This window comes from Syngnathus floridae, chromosome 8 (assembly GCF_059516105.1).
Source record: "Syngnathus floridae isolate MCC-2025c chromosome 8, RoL_Sflo_1.0, whole genome shotgun sequence".
Lineage (NCBI taxonomy): Eukaryota > Metazoa > Chordata > Actinopteri > Syngnathiformes > Syngnathidae > Syngnathus > Syngnathus floridae.
Window position 1 is genome coordinate 11,895,103 of NC_142420.1, and position 18,620 is coordinate 11,913,722.

General features: G+C 39.8%; 1 protein-coding gene across 6 annotated transcripts in view; it reads right to left on the reverse strand.

The window, feature by feature from the left end:
* Nucleotides 1-18,620, reverse strand: part of gli2a (GLI family zinc finger 2a) — a 132,078-nt gene that overhangs the window by 23,412 nt on the left and 90,046 nt on the right. For all 6 annotated transcript variants that reach the window (XM_088383388.1, XM_088383385.1, XM_088383384.1 and 3 more), the window contains 2 exons: nucleotides 3,208-3,348; nucleotides 1,349-1,498 (listed from right to left, as the gene is read on the reverse strand). In XM_088383388.1, the coding sequence (XP_088239514.1) occupies nucleotides 1,349-1,498; nucleotides 3,208-3,348 (291 nt within the window). The remainder of the gene's footprint in view (nucleotides 1-1,348; nucleotides 1,499-3,207; nucleotides 3,349-18,620) is intronic.

Genomic DNA, 18,620 nt, shown 5'->3' on the forward strand with positions numbered 1-18,620 from the left:
TCCCTTAGAGATAGGGTGAGAAGCTCGGTCATCCGGGAGAGACTCGGAGTAGAGTCGCTACTCCTCCACGTTGAGAGGAGCCAGATGAGGTGGCTCGGGCATCTTATCAGGATGCCTCCTGGACGCCTCCCTGGGGAGGTGTTCCGGGCATGTCCCACCGGTAGGAGACCCGGGGACGACCCAGGACGCGCTGGAGAGACTATGTCTCTCAGCTGGCCTGGGAACGCCTTGGGATCCCCCGGGATGAGCTGGATGAAGTGGCTGGGGAGAGGGAAGTCTGGGAGTCCCTCCTAAAGCTGCTGCCCCCGCGACCCGACCCCGGATAAGCGGAAGAAGATGGATGGATGGATGGATGTTTTTTTCTCCTCAATCGTCATTTCTTTGAAGACATGAGAAAACTAGAGCGTGTAATGCCTCCTCAACGTCGACACCTCTGAAATCGTAATTGCCACGCTCACGTAGTACGGAAGGGTAAGACTGCGAGGCACTAATTTCTTGTTGAAAATGTCACAAATAAAATGATGCAAAGGAATGGGTATCTGTCTCAACATTACTTACTTGGTGTAACCTGTCGGTGGATTAGGAAGGTTTTCTACTTTTACTGTCCAGTCATGACCAAATGATATGGGGTTGGGAGGTGTAAATAAGAGGGTCGTGGTTATGAAGTGTACAGTGATCCCTCGCTACTTCGCGTTTCGTTTATCGCGGCTTCACTATATTGCAGATTTTTTTTCCAAATTAAAAAAAACATTTAAAAGTCAAAATAAAATTTCTAAATTGAGGAAACATGCATCTAACCTTCAGGACAATGTATTATTGCTCCAAATGTTCATTTACAAGTCCGTTTTCGCGTGTTAGCAAGATCGCGAATTAGCATCTTTCCGCTAACTCGTTAGCCTGCCCAGTACTTCTTGTTGGTGACCGTTCTTCGCGGATTTCATTTATAGCGGGTGGTTTTTGGAACCAATTACCCGCGATAAACGAGGGATTACTGTAATTACATTTTGTGAGTGGAGACTAAAGTTAAGTGTTCCTCAAGCGGTAACTGTTGAAAGCTTTTCGTACCTATGTAAACACTGTTAATTGGTTATGACGATTCCAGCCTGTACTGAGTCTCCAATTGTGCTCGTACAAGAATGAGCATCGTGGATGTGAATTACAATTTTCTTTTCTGGTCGCAGGTGGGAGTAGCGATTACAAACTCAGAAACAGTGGATTGCAGCTTCAATACCAAAGACAACCCTTATATTCAGTTTTAATTTATCAACAAGCTAATAGTGAGGATTTTGAGACGATAGAATGTTACTAGTTACTTATTTTGTGTATCTCAATGTTCTGTCGTACTTACTGTGCATTTATGCGGCTTCTCGCCCGTGTGTCTCCTCATGTGGACCACCAGCATATACTGGGCCTTGAAGGGCTTCTGCTCTCGAGAACACTCCACCCACCGACACACAAACTCCTTCTTTTCACCATGGATGTGGTCATTGTTGATGTGCTGAAGAAACAACTTGTCACATTGAGGCACATGTGCGCTACAGGGGTACAGAGCTATTGCTTGGTGACAAAAATGAGTCAGCAAATTCCTGTCTTTTCCTTCAAGCACAAGCACAATAATGACACACATTGTGAGTAACCCTGCCATGAATAATGTCTGGCAGGCATTGTGCGTCTGTCAACAGTAATGAAGAAAAAAAAAAATCAAAAACAATGTTTGTACAGTCTGTGCTCAGGCTTGTAGGTTTGTATATAGAAATCGGGACTTCCTCCGTAAAGGATTTGATTCCAGTTTGTATCTCTTACTTGTATATTACCTGATTATGGCTCTAAATATTGGATTTATATAACTTGTTTTGCATACAAAGAAATATTCAAAATCTTGGATTCCATGTACTGCTTACAAATAACTGCGCCCTGGAAGGAATCACTTCATTTCCTGAGGAGACACTGTAGTTGGAAATGCTCTAATTGTCGCTTCTTTTTACAAGCTAAGACTTGACTAGACTAGTGGGCAGTTCTGCGTTCTATTTTGAGTGGCGGAAGAGGAATGGAAACAAGTGTGTAATCCAGCAGAGACCTCTATTTTCAGGCAGCGCACCGCATCTTTTATTTTGGGGGTCTTCTAACCAGATTATTTTGGTTAAGCAGAAGCCAACATTTACAGGTGCACTTGAACACCCCAAGTGCTTTAAAAGATGTGGTCAAGAATTGAGGGGGCAAGGGGTAAATCTCAATTGCAATCAAAACTTTGTAAAATTTATAAAAATTGTGATCTTATTTAAACTTGAGGAATCAGTTGCATCAATAGTTAGGTCAAAGATTCTTGACTGGTGGAGACCAAAGCCCACTCTGCAATTCTTACACATGCCCTCCTGACCAGAGCTCTGAGGTAACTGACAGTCAGTTGGACATTGGAACGAGTGTTGAAATGTCCGAGAAAGGTTGCAGTTTTCTAAATGCCAGAGTTGCTCGCATGATGATGGATTTATGCGTGGCCCTCTGGGATTCAGGAGAGGGGCTGTTGCTCAGATAGAGGTCAGGGGTCAGGCAGCTGAGGGAGTGAGGGTCAGGGGCACACAGCTGCAAGGCTTGTCCCAAATTTGGCGAGAGCAGGAAGCCTGATTAACGCTGAGCGTGTCAACAGGAAAAGATCAGTGGCAAAAGATTAGTGACTGGACAATTTTCTGATCAGACACAATCACATTAATTTAACAAGTGGCAGAAAAGTTATGTAAACCTTTATCTCAAATGAACTTAACCACAGCAAACAAAATGCTGAGGCTGATGAAATTGAGTTGCGCTCATGTCATCAGTATGTCTTTTATATACCCACTCTGCAGTACGAATGCTGCCGGAAATACTGAATTTCCCCCAGGGGATCAATAATCCCTCTCTCCATCCATCCATCCATCCATCCATCCATCCATCCATCCATCCATCCATCCATCCATCCATCCATCCATCCATCCATCCATCCATCCATCCATCCATCCATCCATCCATCCATCCATCCATCCATCCATCCATCCAGCCATCCATCCAGCCATCCATCCATCCACCCATCCATCCATCGGTCTCGGTACATAAGCAAAATCAATGCATTTTACTGCGTATCAAATGCACATTAAATAAATAACAGCAGCATTTTCCTGCATATTAATTAAATAACAGCAAATTGTCCGTCGATAAGACTAAATGCAAACTCACATGTACAAGTTGGTCTTGGGTATCATACTCCTTGGTACAACCTTCCCAGTGGCAGTTGGTCTCATATATGGCCTCAGGTTCCTGTTTGCACTCATCTTTATCAAGCTCCTCACTCATTTCCAGCATTCCTCCACCATGGTCCTTCAGGCACAGAGACAGAACTTTCAGAATCACTAACATTCATAGTGGTCTTCTGGTTGATCAGCCGTCAATCGCTGATTTTCATGGAAAAGTAAGTGATTGGCATATGTCAGTCAATGCCTTTCATTCCCGGAAAAAAAAAAATCATTCAATTACAGCTCGTACTTTGCAGCCTGTGTGCTGTGTAATATCCTCTCCCCATCCGTGAAACTGTGCGGGTGAACGACATTGAAGGAATGAGGTCGAAATACAAAAAGTCCTGCCTCGCTACAAAAACAGATATGCTCAAACCTCATTGAATAAAGTACATAAGCAGACAAGTATATTCACATATTAAATAAATAAAAGAAACATTTGAAGCATATAATTATACCTACACACCAAATCAATAAAGAAGACATAACTAGATATTTTTGATAAGTGGTGATGAGAAAGGTTTTTATAACTTTATGATCTGATATATATATTTCTGAGGACTTTGAAATAACAAATGACTTTTGATATATTGCCTAAATACCTTAATGACCCTTAAGGAACTGTGGAATGCATGCCTGATGTTTTTTCTCTGAATCATGGACACGGCCACAGTCGTCTTGACCGTTCAGTACTTGATTGTATCTTATGTTTTGACTAATGCTAGACGCCAGTTTTTGATTACTACTGAACGTTCTGCACAGAGGGAAATATCTTGGCCTCACAAAGAAAAAGATACGGTTGAATGCGGTACGACAGTGTATGTCCGAGATTGGAGGAGAATGTTCACAGGAAGGTCACGTGGAGATAAAACCAGCTGGTGCCAGAAGGAGCCACCCGAGAACTCGGCCAAAGATGATCGCCAAGGCCGAGATACGGGATGGAAGACAACAACCCCCTCCACACACACACACCAACAGCCCCCACCAACACACCGAATCGCCCATAACCAGCACCACTCGCATGGAAGCAGACTCTCCTTCGAACTTGCCCCACCCCGAAGACTCATCGCCCATCAATCCCGGCCCACAATGTGCTACTGAATATAAAACTGATCTAACAACCTTGGACTTTGCCTTTTCTGAATGGAGACTTTCCGCTCTTGAAGGGCCCAGCGCTGTATTGCACTTTCCTGAAAACAGAGCTTTCTGAACAAGAAGTGTGATTGAACTCAACCAACCTGTGTAAGTCTAATTTCTGCTTCAGTGTCTTTGCATTTTCCTAAATCTGAAGAAATCAAACGAGCACGCAGTGAGTAAATTGGATAACAGGTGATTGGCAAAGGCTTTTGCCGTGAGGCGCAGATAACGCGCTCCCTAAATTGTGGACAGAATCCAACAAATGGTGACCATCCGACGTGATTTCTTCAGAAGGGAAAGTGCATGCTCCACAAAAGATTCTTCCTTCTCCGCTCTTGCTCAACAGTATTGCAGTCCGATCGGCACAAAAGGTAAGGGGGAAACTTTTTTTCTCTCTCCCAGTTCAGCAATATTGTGGAGTGAAAGCGGAATTCAAAAATTAATAATTTCAGCTCTGTGTTCAGGAATGGTGGTTGTATAGAAGTGTGTTTGTGTGGAACTTGGTAAAAGTGATTTGTGGAAAAAATTAAAAATACAAAAACAGGTGAAGGCGTCGCTGATATAGCAGTACGGATGCCGAGCGACTCCAATAGTGTGACCTTAGAACATTATAGGGCTGTCTAAGGCGAGGGACATCTGGGATGTCCGAGTCGTGGTGAATTAAGAGAAAGGTGGTGAGGACTTTGTCTGATCAGCAAAGGGCGCTCACACCGCTGGAACTTGTGGGATGCCAGTGACTAGCATATGGGCACCTGAGTGGCCTCAATAGTAGACACTTAGGAACTTATACTGTTGCCTAAGGTCGGGGTCGATTGGATCGGCCAGGCCACCAATACGAGTCAGGGACTCGTGAAAAAAAAAATAATTAAAAAAAATAAAAAAAATAAAAAGAAAAACAAATGGTGACGGCATCGCTGATATAGCAGGACGGATGCCTGGCGACCTCAATAGTGCGACCTTAGAGACTTATATTGTTGTCTAGGGCGAAGGGTAACTGGGTTAACCAGGTCGCTACATAATTGTTGAAGTGTGTCTATGATGATATTGTGTGGAAAGCAGGCTTGGCTGTCAGATGGGACAGCGGCGCAGCTGAAGAAGTGAGTGATTAGTTGTGGTGCTGTTCATGGGATGGAAGTGATGATTTGTGGTTCATGAAGAACAATAAGTTGATTTGTATAAAATTGTTGATTTTATTTTGATTTCGCATGAGAGTTGGAGTCAGAAAAATGGCTTAACAAGAATTTGATAAAGAATGTATATTTAATTAGCATGAAGGTTATATCCCATTGTGTGGTGGGGTTAAACTGTAACCATTTTTGTTTTCAAAAGGGTGCAGCTCTAAAGTTTGGGCCAAACGGTCAGGTGGGCACAAATGCACCTTTTGGACAGAGGTGGGGGGTTACATTGTGCGACGTGGTGATGGCGAGGCTCTCCGCACTTCAGTTGCCCCCCCCCACCCTTGTTATCAACTGGGAAGATTGTCATGTCTATGTTGTGGGCCCGTGTGTTTGTTTATGTGTATGTTTGTCTTTGTGTATCAGTTCGTTATAAAGGATGGAATTGCGTTAAATTGGTGCACGGAAACGGTGTGCTAGACAATGGTTAATCAGATTTGCATTGTTAAATGTAAAAATTAGAAATGATAGAATAATCTGAGGGTTGTGGTCAGAAACTCGTCCAACGAGGAGAGTGCCCAGCCCTCATAAAAATGTGAGAGTAAGAGAGAACATACATTGTAGAATTGGATAAAATTAAATTATGATTGCAGATTTTAAATTTAGGGGGAATTATTGATTGGTTATGACATAAGACTATACAAGGACACATGTAAGGATAAGTCAAAGATTTGAATCACTTAGAGTTAAAAACAACAAATAAAAACGACATTGCAAGGGGGCACTTTTTATTAAAAGAACACCAAGTAAAGTAAGTAGGGGGCATTCGTGATTGGGATTAAATTAAGGATAAAATTAGGTCAATGATTAGAAATCAATGGTGCTCTACACAAAAAGGCTTAAATTTTTAATGGGGAAATATTTGGAGTACTGTGTTGGTCTACATAGGTCATGGGCCGAGTTTATTTGGTTTTGATTGTGGTTTGGGTTTATTTTGTTTATTGTTAGGTTTTCCTTGTGTTTATTGTTAAGGTGTTCCTTGTTATTCTCTTATCCCCTGCATTGTAAATGTCTTCTTTATGCAGATAGATTAACAGGCTAGGAATTTAGTGAGGAGAAAATTGATCAATTGATGGGGGTTAATAATTGTCCAAATCCTAGTTACATGTTTTGAGGGACCAGAGCAACGACATTATATTTAATTTGCAGGCCATTATTTCGTATGTGATGACAGTGTCTAGATAAGTAGACTGTTTTATCAAAAATGTGAGAGTGAAGGAGGAGGTTTGATTTGTAATCTGGCATTTGGGTGCCACTTTTAAGAGTCTGTGCAGGAGCATAGATTGTTTTTGTTTGTTTTTAAAGATATATTTGACAGTTTATCTCGGTGCAGTAAGGATAAAGCAATTTTGAAAGACTTAAAATTAAAAGCAAAATTACATTTTAATTCTGACACATGCCAGCTAACATGAGGATGGCAAATAAATGAATAAATACTCGCTCAAATGCGGCATGTGTTTTAAATTGGGCGATAAGACATTCACTTTCAAGCACTATCATTTAGCGCTGCTGACAACAATAACTTATGAGATGGTAAACCAAGGAGGAGTGTCATAGTTGGAACACAGGCGCTGTATGACCTATAGATTGAACAATAACATTCACCGCATATACAACCATGTTGGTAGATTGTTAAATTACATTACAGTTTATTACAAAGGATTTCGGAACTTTATTTGATGATAAACACTGGAACGAGGATTTTAGCCGTGTTAATGGGTAGGGTGGATGGATTACTCGAAAAAAAAAGAAAAAAAAAAAAAAAAAAAAAAGCTTTTGATAAGGGCGGCTTGATAGTAAGATGATGTGTGTGCGCAACTGATAGGATACAATATGTTAATGGGAAGATTTGGGGTGTAAGGAACAAATACTACACATGAAGACTGATAACACGAAGATAGTTTTGTGAAATTTGTGTCCCAGTGTGTTCTGCCCTCGCGCATGGCACAAGTCCTGAACTGAGTCCTTGTACTCTACTGGCTGCCTCAAAATCAACAGAGGACTGTCCCTGGTCATGAGACACCTTTGACCTTTGGGAGAACAACAGGAACTATTATTATGCTTGAAGGGGGCAAGCACAGCTCTTCACAGGACAAGAACCATACAGTTGGTGGAATACACACAGTTGCAGATCAAAAAGAAAATGGACTGAAAGAACAAAGACAAGATGGACGCATTTGAGAATGGCGGACGGTCCAGCCCTGAATCATCATCATGAGAATCTAAGAGGAGAGGCTGCTAAAGACTTGCACGAGTCACATGAAGTCAAACTGGACACATTGCTAAAGACTGCTGAAGCATTACAAAGTTGGTGGAGTGTGGAACAAAAAGGGATGGAAGTGTGTTTGGGTGCTGGGGCAGACATAACTGAGGAGTTTTGATAAAAGTGGGAATAATAAGGCTGCTTATTGACACTGAAACGGGGATAAAAAAAAAATACATAGATAGGGACAGTGAAGATGCACTGACAAATTACACAACAGCGTGATCAGAAACTTTGCAAAGTGGACATTGATCAATAGAAATTAAATCATTTGAATCATAAATTTTTATATGTAACTTAGCATTTCGAAGACATAATTAATCTAACTGAAATAATGAAATTTTATAATTGGACCAGTGAAAATTTGGATTCGGGCAACAGAAGGCTGAATTGCTAAACTTAATTGACCTTTATCAAAACAACAGAATTTAATTACACATCAACTGCGACTGACTTATAAGATGCATATTTCAGCTTGAAGGGGTGAGGGGCCATAAGAAAGTTGGAATTCTGGAAAGTCGGCAAAATAGTAATACAGTAGGGCTTTAAATAACAAATACATTGACATGACCCTTGCGACAATTGATTTAAATGGCAATTTATGATAGGCATTTGGGGTTAGGATTAACAATCCATCCATCCATCCATTACTGGTGCGGCTTGTCCTTACGAGGGCCACAGATGATTAACAATAATAACTAGAATTATTCATTTCTGTAGAAATTGCGTGTGAAAGCGAAGAGGCTGAATAAAAATTCGGGGAAAGCTACAAGATTATGTTTAAATTTGGAACGTGTTGAATTGGCGAGAAAATTGATAAAAATATAGAAAGAATTTTGTAAAATTGGGCGTGAATTTTAAAGTTGAAAATTTGAAATTTGGGGAGTGGGAAGTTTTGGAATAGGTAGGCATAAGATGAACAGTTAAAAAAAAATTGAAATGAGTTGAGTCAGTGGAAAAAAAAAAAAAGAAGAAGAAAAAAGGAAAACTAGAAGAAATTAGAAGGGGAAAAAAAATAAAATTTTGCAAAATTTTATCGCAATGTTGGAAGTGAGGATGTGAAAGAAGATGAATGGAAGGTATTGTGTGGAAGTGGATAAGGGATATTGGAGGTGCCATGAAGAATGGATGGTGAAATATTGGATTGGGGTTTCTGAATTTCTCGGGGACCGTGAATGTTCAGAATATTTGGCATGGGTATGTGGAGTGTGTTGGGAGTGGAATGAAGTGAATCAGATGGGTTACGTGGAAGTGGTTAAGCTATGAATGAATAAATAAATAAAAAGAGGCAGAAGAATGCAGAAGAAGTTAAATAATAAAGTCAAGGCAAGTGAAGTTTATTTATATAGCCCACAAGCAAGTCTCAAAGGGCTTCAAATGTACAAAAATTGCCTATTTAAAATACAAGAACAATAAGTGTGAGGGCCACAATGATGATCATGACAGCAAAAATATTTCTAATTGGTTTTGATAGGAACAAAGGGGGAACATGGAAGAAGGTTTTCAAAATTTGTGATATAGCGTCACTCAATTATCAAGAGTAAGTATTTCTTTTTAATTCTAAGAATTGGCATCAACAAAAATGAGAACGATAATCCAAGGTTATAGTGTAAGTGGCAGGAGGAAGCTGTGTATATTTTTTAAACATTATTTTCAGTATCATTTCTTAGGAGAGTCAGTAATGCTTGTGAGGAGATGAATGAAGGAACAAGGTGACAGTAAAAGGGAGTGCTCTAAAAATTTTTGGTTTTTTGCCAGAGGTAGTTATTTGGAGGGATGAATTTAAACTGAAAGCAAAATGGAACTGTTTAGTGGAAGAAATATGAGAAGGTGGAAATATTGAAGTTACAGCTCAACACAAAGTGTCAAATAGTCTAAGTGTGAGATGTGAGCAAACTAAAGGGGGAGTTAAATCATGTTCCAGTATTATGCATATTGGCAAACGATGTGAGGACAGGAGACCAGACAATTAGATATTAATTTTAATATTAATATTTGAAATAAAAAGGGAAATTTTAATTGAGGAGAAAATTTTGCATAGGGAGGGTTCTTTTTACAATGTAATATTGTATGTTTTATGTGTGTGTTGTGGGATGACAGTTTGTCTGTAATGCTGTATGAATGTCAAGTCTGTACTTGGGATGGGGTTTCTGTATTGTAAATGGTTAACATGATTCAAGGTTGGGGTGATGTGATCACAGCAGAGGATAACATTCCTCTTACCTGAAAAATATAAAGATACTACAGATTTGAAAAAAGCAAGATTGATTAGGGCTCATTTTGGACTAAATATGGGTTTAGGATTACTCTGGGGCACCATTGACAACAAAAGACTTCAATGGAGAAGGCCCATTTCAAGATTATGACCAGACGTGACTATACCAGCATTGACAATCAAGACTCTGAGCCAAGACAGTGTATGACAACAACTCTGGACTTACCTGACAGTGTGACGAAATGTATGTGACGGAATTTGTGATGACTTGCCTTGTTTTGATGTTTTACCTAATTGTATTGCAGCCTCTAACAGCAACCCAGGGAGCAGATTGTGCTTTATTTGTTAAACTTGCTTTACTTTGCAGGTTGTCAACTGCAGTCTTGGAGAATTTTGTGTCATGTCTGTGAACATGCATTAACAACTAACCCCTTACTTTTCATAACGAGTTTGTAAATGTGATCGGTTTCATGACAGGCTCGGCAGGCTCCAATTTTCTATTTCATGCGTTTGACATGCGCCCATGTGTGGATTATTTTTATCATCATGAATTTTTTTTTTTGGTATTATGGATGTTTATTGTACGGAGAGCTGCATGCACAGCTACAGGTGGGTGGTGGCTTTTGTTCATACAGCCATGTGAGATGCTGCCAGTCGAGTTTCAGGGACTGAGAATTGGTGATTCCAGGCTAGGATGGCATCTGGAGGTACACCGAAGTCCAGCTGGCGATGGGTATGTCACCATGGATATTGTTATTTTTACTTTTTAACCATTGTGACACATTTTGTGTCAAAAGGGGGAGGTAGAAAAAAACAAAAAACAAAGGGGGGAATTGTGAGATTTTAAGTGTTTTCAGATTTGATGGTTTTTAAGTCTTCAACATGCTGGACGGAGGAGAAGAAGCAGCTCGGCAGAAATGAAGTGAATGGGAGACAACATCATGAGATGGAGCCAAAGCCTGGTAACAAGTGTGAAGAGTTTCAAAATAGCTCATAATAAACTGTAGACCTTCACAAGATAGGATCAAATAGGTGGGAGAGTATTAAATGTAAAAAATTAGAACAATAACATACAGACTCCAAACAAATTGGGAACAGGTGGATTATGAACGTTAAAGTTTGAATAACACATTATTCACGTGATTGCAGGATAAACAATGGAAGGGATTGATAAACTGAACAAATTTAAGATGATTGCGGTAGTATTATGTCGAAAACAAATAGATTCAACAAGTTTTTTCCCTATAAAATGGTGCCGTTTGGGTTTGAAGTACATAGTCGCTTCAAAGGAGGAAAAGCATGATTTAAGATACGTGATTGATCAATGAGAAGGCTATCCCTTGTACCAGGGGGGTCAAACTCATTTGTTCACGGGCCGCAGTGTAGTCATAGCTTCTTTCGGAGGACCGGTATGACTGTCATACCCAAATAAATGTGTGAGCACCTCATATTATATAGAGTAAAAGCTACAAAACAAACTGACAAGTAACTCGCTTTCAAATCAGACAAATAAAAACTGGTCTAATATTTAAAAATAAAATATTATTAAAAGTGAAGACAATTTGCAATTCGAGTAATGACTCATGAATAAAAAGCACAATTTGTCTTCGGGGGCCGCATAAAATCATGTGTCGGGCTGCATCTGGCCCCCAGGTCTTGAGTTTGACACCTGTGCCTTATACAAAGGTAAAGTAGGATTAGAATTTGATAAAACAGATATGGACATCATCATATTCCATTAGAGTTTGAATTGCTTGCAATACAATTACAAATTAGTTAACACCTGTGTGATTGATTGATTGATTGATTGATTGGGTGGTTGATTGATTGATTGGTTGGTTTATTGATTGAGTGATTCATTGAGTGACTGACTGAAGGGCTGAGTGGCCGAATGGGCAATTGTTCGATGTCTGTCTGTCTATATGTATGTACTATATATGTATGTATGTATTTCGTTATTTGTTTTACGTATGTAATTCGTTATTTGTTTATGTATTTCTCTTTCACATTTTCTTTCTCATCTTCCACTTCTTTCGGCTGCTCCTGTTAGGGGCCGCGACTGCAGAGCGATCGTTTCCATATCTTTCTGTGCCACCAACCATCTGCATGTCCTATCTTTGTCTCTGCCACACTCTCCATTATTTTGGCTAGTAGATTTCCAAGCCTCGCTTCTAACATTCTTTCCGATAACTTCATGCTTTGCTTAATAAACATAACAACACCTCTGTAGCTACTACAGTTCTGCGCATCGCCGTGGTCTGAATTAAGAAATAGAAGTCAACACCTTTCCGGGGAACTTCTCGCTTTTTAAGAATCTCCCCTGCCATCTCTCCTTGATAGTTCCATGCTGTCACTGGAATGTCGTCTAGGCCAATTGCCTTTCCACTCTCCATCTTTTACAAATGTCTGGGTATGAATTTTATCTATATTTATTTTTCTCACTCATTGGCGGCCCCACAGAGGGACTTGTAGCGGCTCCACAGAGGGACGTGGTGTGCCAACAGAGGGACCCTGGTGGCATCAACGATTTTGGTGACCTCAGTAAAACTGAGGTCAACAGAGGGAGTGAAGGAATGAGGTCGAAATACAAAAAGTCCTGCCTCGCTACAAAAACAGATATGCTCAAACCTCATTGAATAAAGTACATAAGCAGACAAGTATATTCACATATTAAATAAATAAAAGAAACATTTGAAGCATATAATTATACCTACACACCAAATCAATAAAGAAGACATAACTAGACATTTTTGATAAGTGGTGATGAGAAAGGTTTTTATAACTTTATGATCTGATATATATATTTCTGAGGACTTTGAAATAACAAATGACTTTTGATATATTGCCTAAATACCTTAATGACCCTTAAGGAACTGTGGAATGCATGCCTGATGTTTTTTCTCTGAATCATGGACACGGCCAGAGTCGTCTTGACCGTTCAGTACTTGATTGTATCTTATGTTTTGACTAATGCTAGACGCCAGTTTTTGATTACTACTGAACGCTCTGCACAGAGGGAAATAGTTTGCCTAACAAAGCAAAGATACGGTTGAATGCGGTACGACAGTGTATGTCCAAGATTGGAGAAGAATGTTCACAGGAAGGTCACGTGGAGATAAAACCAGCTGGTGCCAGAAGGAGCCACCCGAGAACTCGGCCAAAGATGATCGCCAAGGCCGAGAGACGGGATGGAAGACAACAGCCCCCTCCACACACACACACCAACAGCCCCCCACCAACACACCGAATCGCCCATAACCAGCACCACTCCCATGGAAGCAGACTCTCCTTCGAACTTGCCCCACCCCGAAGACTCATCGCCCATCAATCCCAGCCCACAATGTGCTACTGAATATAAAACTGATCTAACAACCTTGGACTTTGCCTTTTCTGAATGGAGACTTTCCGCTCTTGAAGGGCCCAGCGCTGTATTGCACTTTCCTGAAAACAGAGCTTTTTGAACAAGAATTGTGATTGAACTCAACCAAGCTGTCTAAGTCTAATTTCTGCTTCAGTGTCTTTGCATTTTCCTAAATCTGAAGAAATCAAACGAGCACGCAGTGAGTAAATTGAATAACAGATGATTGGCAAAGGCTTTTGCCGTGAGGCGCAGATAACGCGCTCCCTAAATTGTGGACAGAATCCAACAAGGACATACCAAAAAAAAAAAAAACATGCACGCATCAACATTTATCCCTTTTTTCTGACATTACAGACTAAACCAGTGAGTGAATCATAATACTAGTTTTGTGCATTTTCTGCACGGTCAATTTAAAATAATGTATATAAATTATATCTATCTATCTATCTATCTATCTATCTATCTATCTATCTATCTATCTATCTATCTATCTATCTATCTATCTATCTATCTGTCTGTCTGTCTGTCTGTCTGTCTGTCTGTCTGTCTGTCTGTCTGTACGTACGTACGTACGCACACACACACACACACACACACACACACACACACACACACACACACACACACACACACACACACACACACAGTCAAACCTCGGTTTTCGAACGTCCCGGTTCTCGAAAAAATTGGAATTCTAATGAAAAATTCGAGATTGTTTTGCTTCGGTTGTCGAACAAAATTCGGAGTTCACGAGATGAGCCAAAAGGACCCGAGGAAACCCAACTGCGCGGCCCGGATGCCGACTGATTCCGTTCGTTATTGTATTTTCGTTACTTTGAGGATTGTATTAACCCCTAATCATGCCTCCAAAGAAAGCAAGTGGGAGCAGTAAAGCCATCCTAAAACACAAAGACGCTCTTAAAGCAATGCGACAGTGAGCGCCCAGTGCGATCGGACCAAATTAAGCTCCCTGCGCACTGAGGTCCAATTAAATTTTGGAATGTACATCAGGATTTTAAAAATATTTTCTAAATTTCAGCAACAGCTCTGTCCCAATAATGTCGAAAACCGAGGTTTGACTGTATATATATATATATATATATATATATATATATATATATATATATATATATATATATATATATATATATATATATATATATATATATATATATATATATATATATATATTTTCCGGACTATAAGTTGCTCCGGAGTATAAGTCGCACCAGCCATAAAATGCCCAAAAAGTGAAAAAAAACATATATAAGTCGCTCCGGAGTATAAGTCGCATTTTGGGGGCAATTTATTCGACAAAATCCCACACCAAAAACAGTCATGAACGAGCAACAACAGGCTAAACGATAGCAACAACAGGCTAAACGATAGGTATGCTAACGTGACAAACACAAACAAAGAGCTGAGAACGGGCCTGACGTAACATATAGAGTGATTAAGGACAACTATTACATAAATAACATGTTTATAAAACCATCAGTGTCACTCCAATTCATTAAATAGCAACAACAGGCTAAACGATAGGTATGCTAACGTGACAAACTCAAACAATGAGCTGAGAACGAGCCTGACGTAACATATAGAGTGATTAAGGACAACTATTACATGAATAACATGTTTATAAAACCATCGGTGTCACTCCAATTCATTAAATAGCAACAACAGGCCAAACGATAGGTATGCTAACGTGACAAACTCAAACAAAGAGCTGAGAACGGGCCTGACGTAACATATAGAGTGATTAAGGACAACTATTACATGAATAACATGTTTATAAAACCATCGGTGTCACTCCAATTCATTAAATAGCAACAACAGGCTAAACGATAGGTATGCTAACGTGACAAACACAAACAAAGAGCTGAGAACGGGCCTGACGTAACATATAGAGTGATTAAGGACAACTATTATATGAATAACATGTTTATAAAACCATCGGTGTCACTTCAATTCATTAAATCCATCGATCGTTCTTTGTCAACAATGGGTGCGCACGGCTGAGGACGCTTGCATTTCAAAATATTCCACAGGCTCATATAACGATAGATAAACTATTTCAAATAACTATAATACAAGCCAATAATATTATCAAACCATCCGTGCATTTTAATTCCATTAAATCCATCGATCAAATTCCTCGTCCTTTGTCAACATCGCCGCGCGTGCGCCCTGACGTCAGCCTCGTCTTCATTCCACAGATCTACTATATAACTATATTGTAGCGTTAACAAAGTACAAGGATAGACGTGGGTTTGGTAAACGGCTCTTTATTAAACAAAACAAACTTCCAAGCGTGTGGCGGCGTGGACTTCCAGACAGACCGGGCGTGCGTAATGGCCATGTCCGAGCCTCGCGCACCGTTCGCGGACAACCACTCGGCCGAGCGCCGGCCCCCGACTCAGTAGAGTAGGACCGGGCGTGCGTAAAAGCCATAATAGTTTTTCAAACCTTCTATGTCACTCCAAATCCTTAATTCCTTCAAACTCTTTGTCCTCCGTGTCACTTAGAAATGATCACCGCTAATGATGCCGGCAGTCCTTGTGTGGGCACGTTTGTATGTAAACAACCGCCGCGCCGCGCTACTGACGTCACTTGAAATAGTAATCCATTGGTACATCACGGTTCTCCAAACTTTCTTTCTGCTGCTCGATTACTGTTTTCAGCTGCATATTTTACAACTTGAAGTTTGTAACCTGCAAAATATGAGTTTCTTTTTGGTGCCATTTTTCTTAAGCCCACCCAGTTGATGAGTCACGGCCAACGGTGAAATTTAGAGCGCCCTCATCCAGTTTCGTCTGAAAATATATATTTTTTTGGTTGTTTTATCAAAGTCAAAGTCTGCTTTATCGTTGATTTTTTTTTTTATATACTAAGACACGCGAAGAGATTGAAATTACGTTTCCACTATCCCTTGGTGAGATAGTACACATATGCATACAAGCAACACAAAAAAAAAAACCAAGAAGGCACAAACAATGAATAAATAAGAGTGTTGAATAAATGATAAATAAACAAATAATAATAATAAATAATAATAATAAATATAATAGGAGCAAAAATGGAGCAAGTGTACATACAGCAGACAGTGGACTTGGATATGGTGCTTTAAAGTGTTAATTGCTTTATTTGATGTTTTCTCTATTTTTTATGTTTTGAATATGTTCAAGATAAAGATATAAAAGCATGTGAAGTGATCAACTATACTAAAAATAATATGGGAAGTGGTCAACTATACTTGTAAGTGATGTCTTAATGATCAAGTAAAAATTTGTGAAAAAAAAACATATATAAGTCGCTCCTGAGTATAAGTCGCCCCCCCATCCAAACCATGAAAAAAACTGCGACTTATAGTCCGGAAATTACGGTATATATATATATATATATATATATATATATATATATATATATATATATATATATATATATATATATATATATATATATATATATATGTATGTATATACACACACACACACACACACACACACACACGCGCGCGCGCGCACACACACACACACACACACACACACACACACACACACACACACACACACACACACATATATATATATACATATATATGTATATGAATACATGTCCCAATACAACTCTTTAGCGTCTACCATTGGGAATATTTACAGTGCTGTGTTCAACATGATCGAAACCTATTTAGAAGAAATAGAACTGCCCGCTCAAGACAGAGTTGGGCATTAATCCAAATCCTATGTTCTCTTTTCGCTCCCTGCTTTCCCCTCTCTCATATTGGTCGAATCACAACCAAGAACAAAATGCATAAGCGGCTGAGTCCTGGTCACGCCACACTTTTCTTTTTCTTTTTTCATCTATCTGAATCTCTTGTTTCCTGCTTTCCCCTATGCCAGGGGTCGTGAACCTTTTTGGCGGACAGAGCCATACATGCCCATATTTTACAAATAATTTTTCCGTGAGAGCCATACCATTTAAAAAAAACCCCGATAGGCTAGATACAATTACTGTAATTTCCGGACTATAAGTCGCGTTTTTTTTCATAGTTTGGGTGGCGGGGGCGACTTATACCCAGGAGCGACTTATATATGTTTTTTTTCACAAATTTTTACTTGATCATGAAGACATCACTTACTTCACATGCTTTTATGTCTTTATCTTGAACATATTCAAAACATAAAAAATAGAGAAAACATCAAATAAAGCAATTAACACTTTAAAGCACCATATCCAAGTCCACTGTCTGCTGTATGTACACTTGCTCCATTTTTGCTCCTCTTATATTTATTATTATTATTTATTATTATTTGTTTATTTATCATTTATTCAACACTCTTATTTATTCATTGTTTGTGCCTTCTTGGTTTGTTTTGTGTTGCTTGTATGCATATGTGTACTATCTCACCGAGGGATAGTGGGAACTTTGACTTTGATAAAACAACCAAATAAACAAAACAAAAAACTGGATCTGAAAAAATATTATATTTTCAGCCGAAACTGGATGAGGGCTCTCTAAATTTCCCCGTTGGCCGTGACTCATCAACTGGGTGGGCTTAAGAAAAATGGCACCAAAAAGAAACTCATATTTTGCAGGTCACAAACTTCAAGTTGTAAAATATGCAGCTGAAAACAGTAATCGAGCAGCAGAAATAAAGTTTGGAGAACCGTGATGTACCAATGGATTACTATTTCAAGTGACGTCAGTGGCACGCCGCGGCGCGGCTGTTGTTTACATAAAGGACAAACGTACCCACGTAAGGACTACCGGCATCATTAGTGGTGATCATTTCTAAGTGACACTGAGGACAAAGAGTTTGAAGGAATTAAGGATTTGGAGTGACATAGAAGGTTTGAAAAACTATTATGGCTTTTACGCACGCCCGGTCCTACTCTACTGAGTCGGGGGCCGGCGCTCGGCCGAGTGGCTGTCCGTGAACGGTGCATGGGGCTCGGACATGGCCATTACGCACGCCCGGTCCTATGCCATGGAGCTTTCGTGTCTGGAAGTCCACGCCGCCACATGCTTGGAAGTTTGTTTTGTTTAATAAAGAGCCGTTTACCAAACCCATGTCTATCCTTGTACTTTGTTAACGCTGCAGTAAAGTTATGTACTAGATCTGTGGAATAAAGACGAGGCTGACGTCAGGGCGCACGCGCGGCGATGTTGACAAAGGACGAGGAATTTGATCGATGGATTTAATGG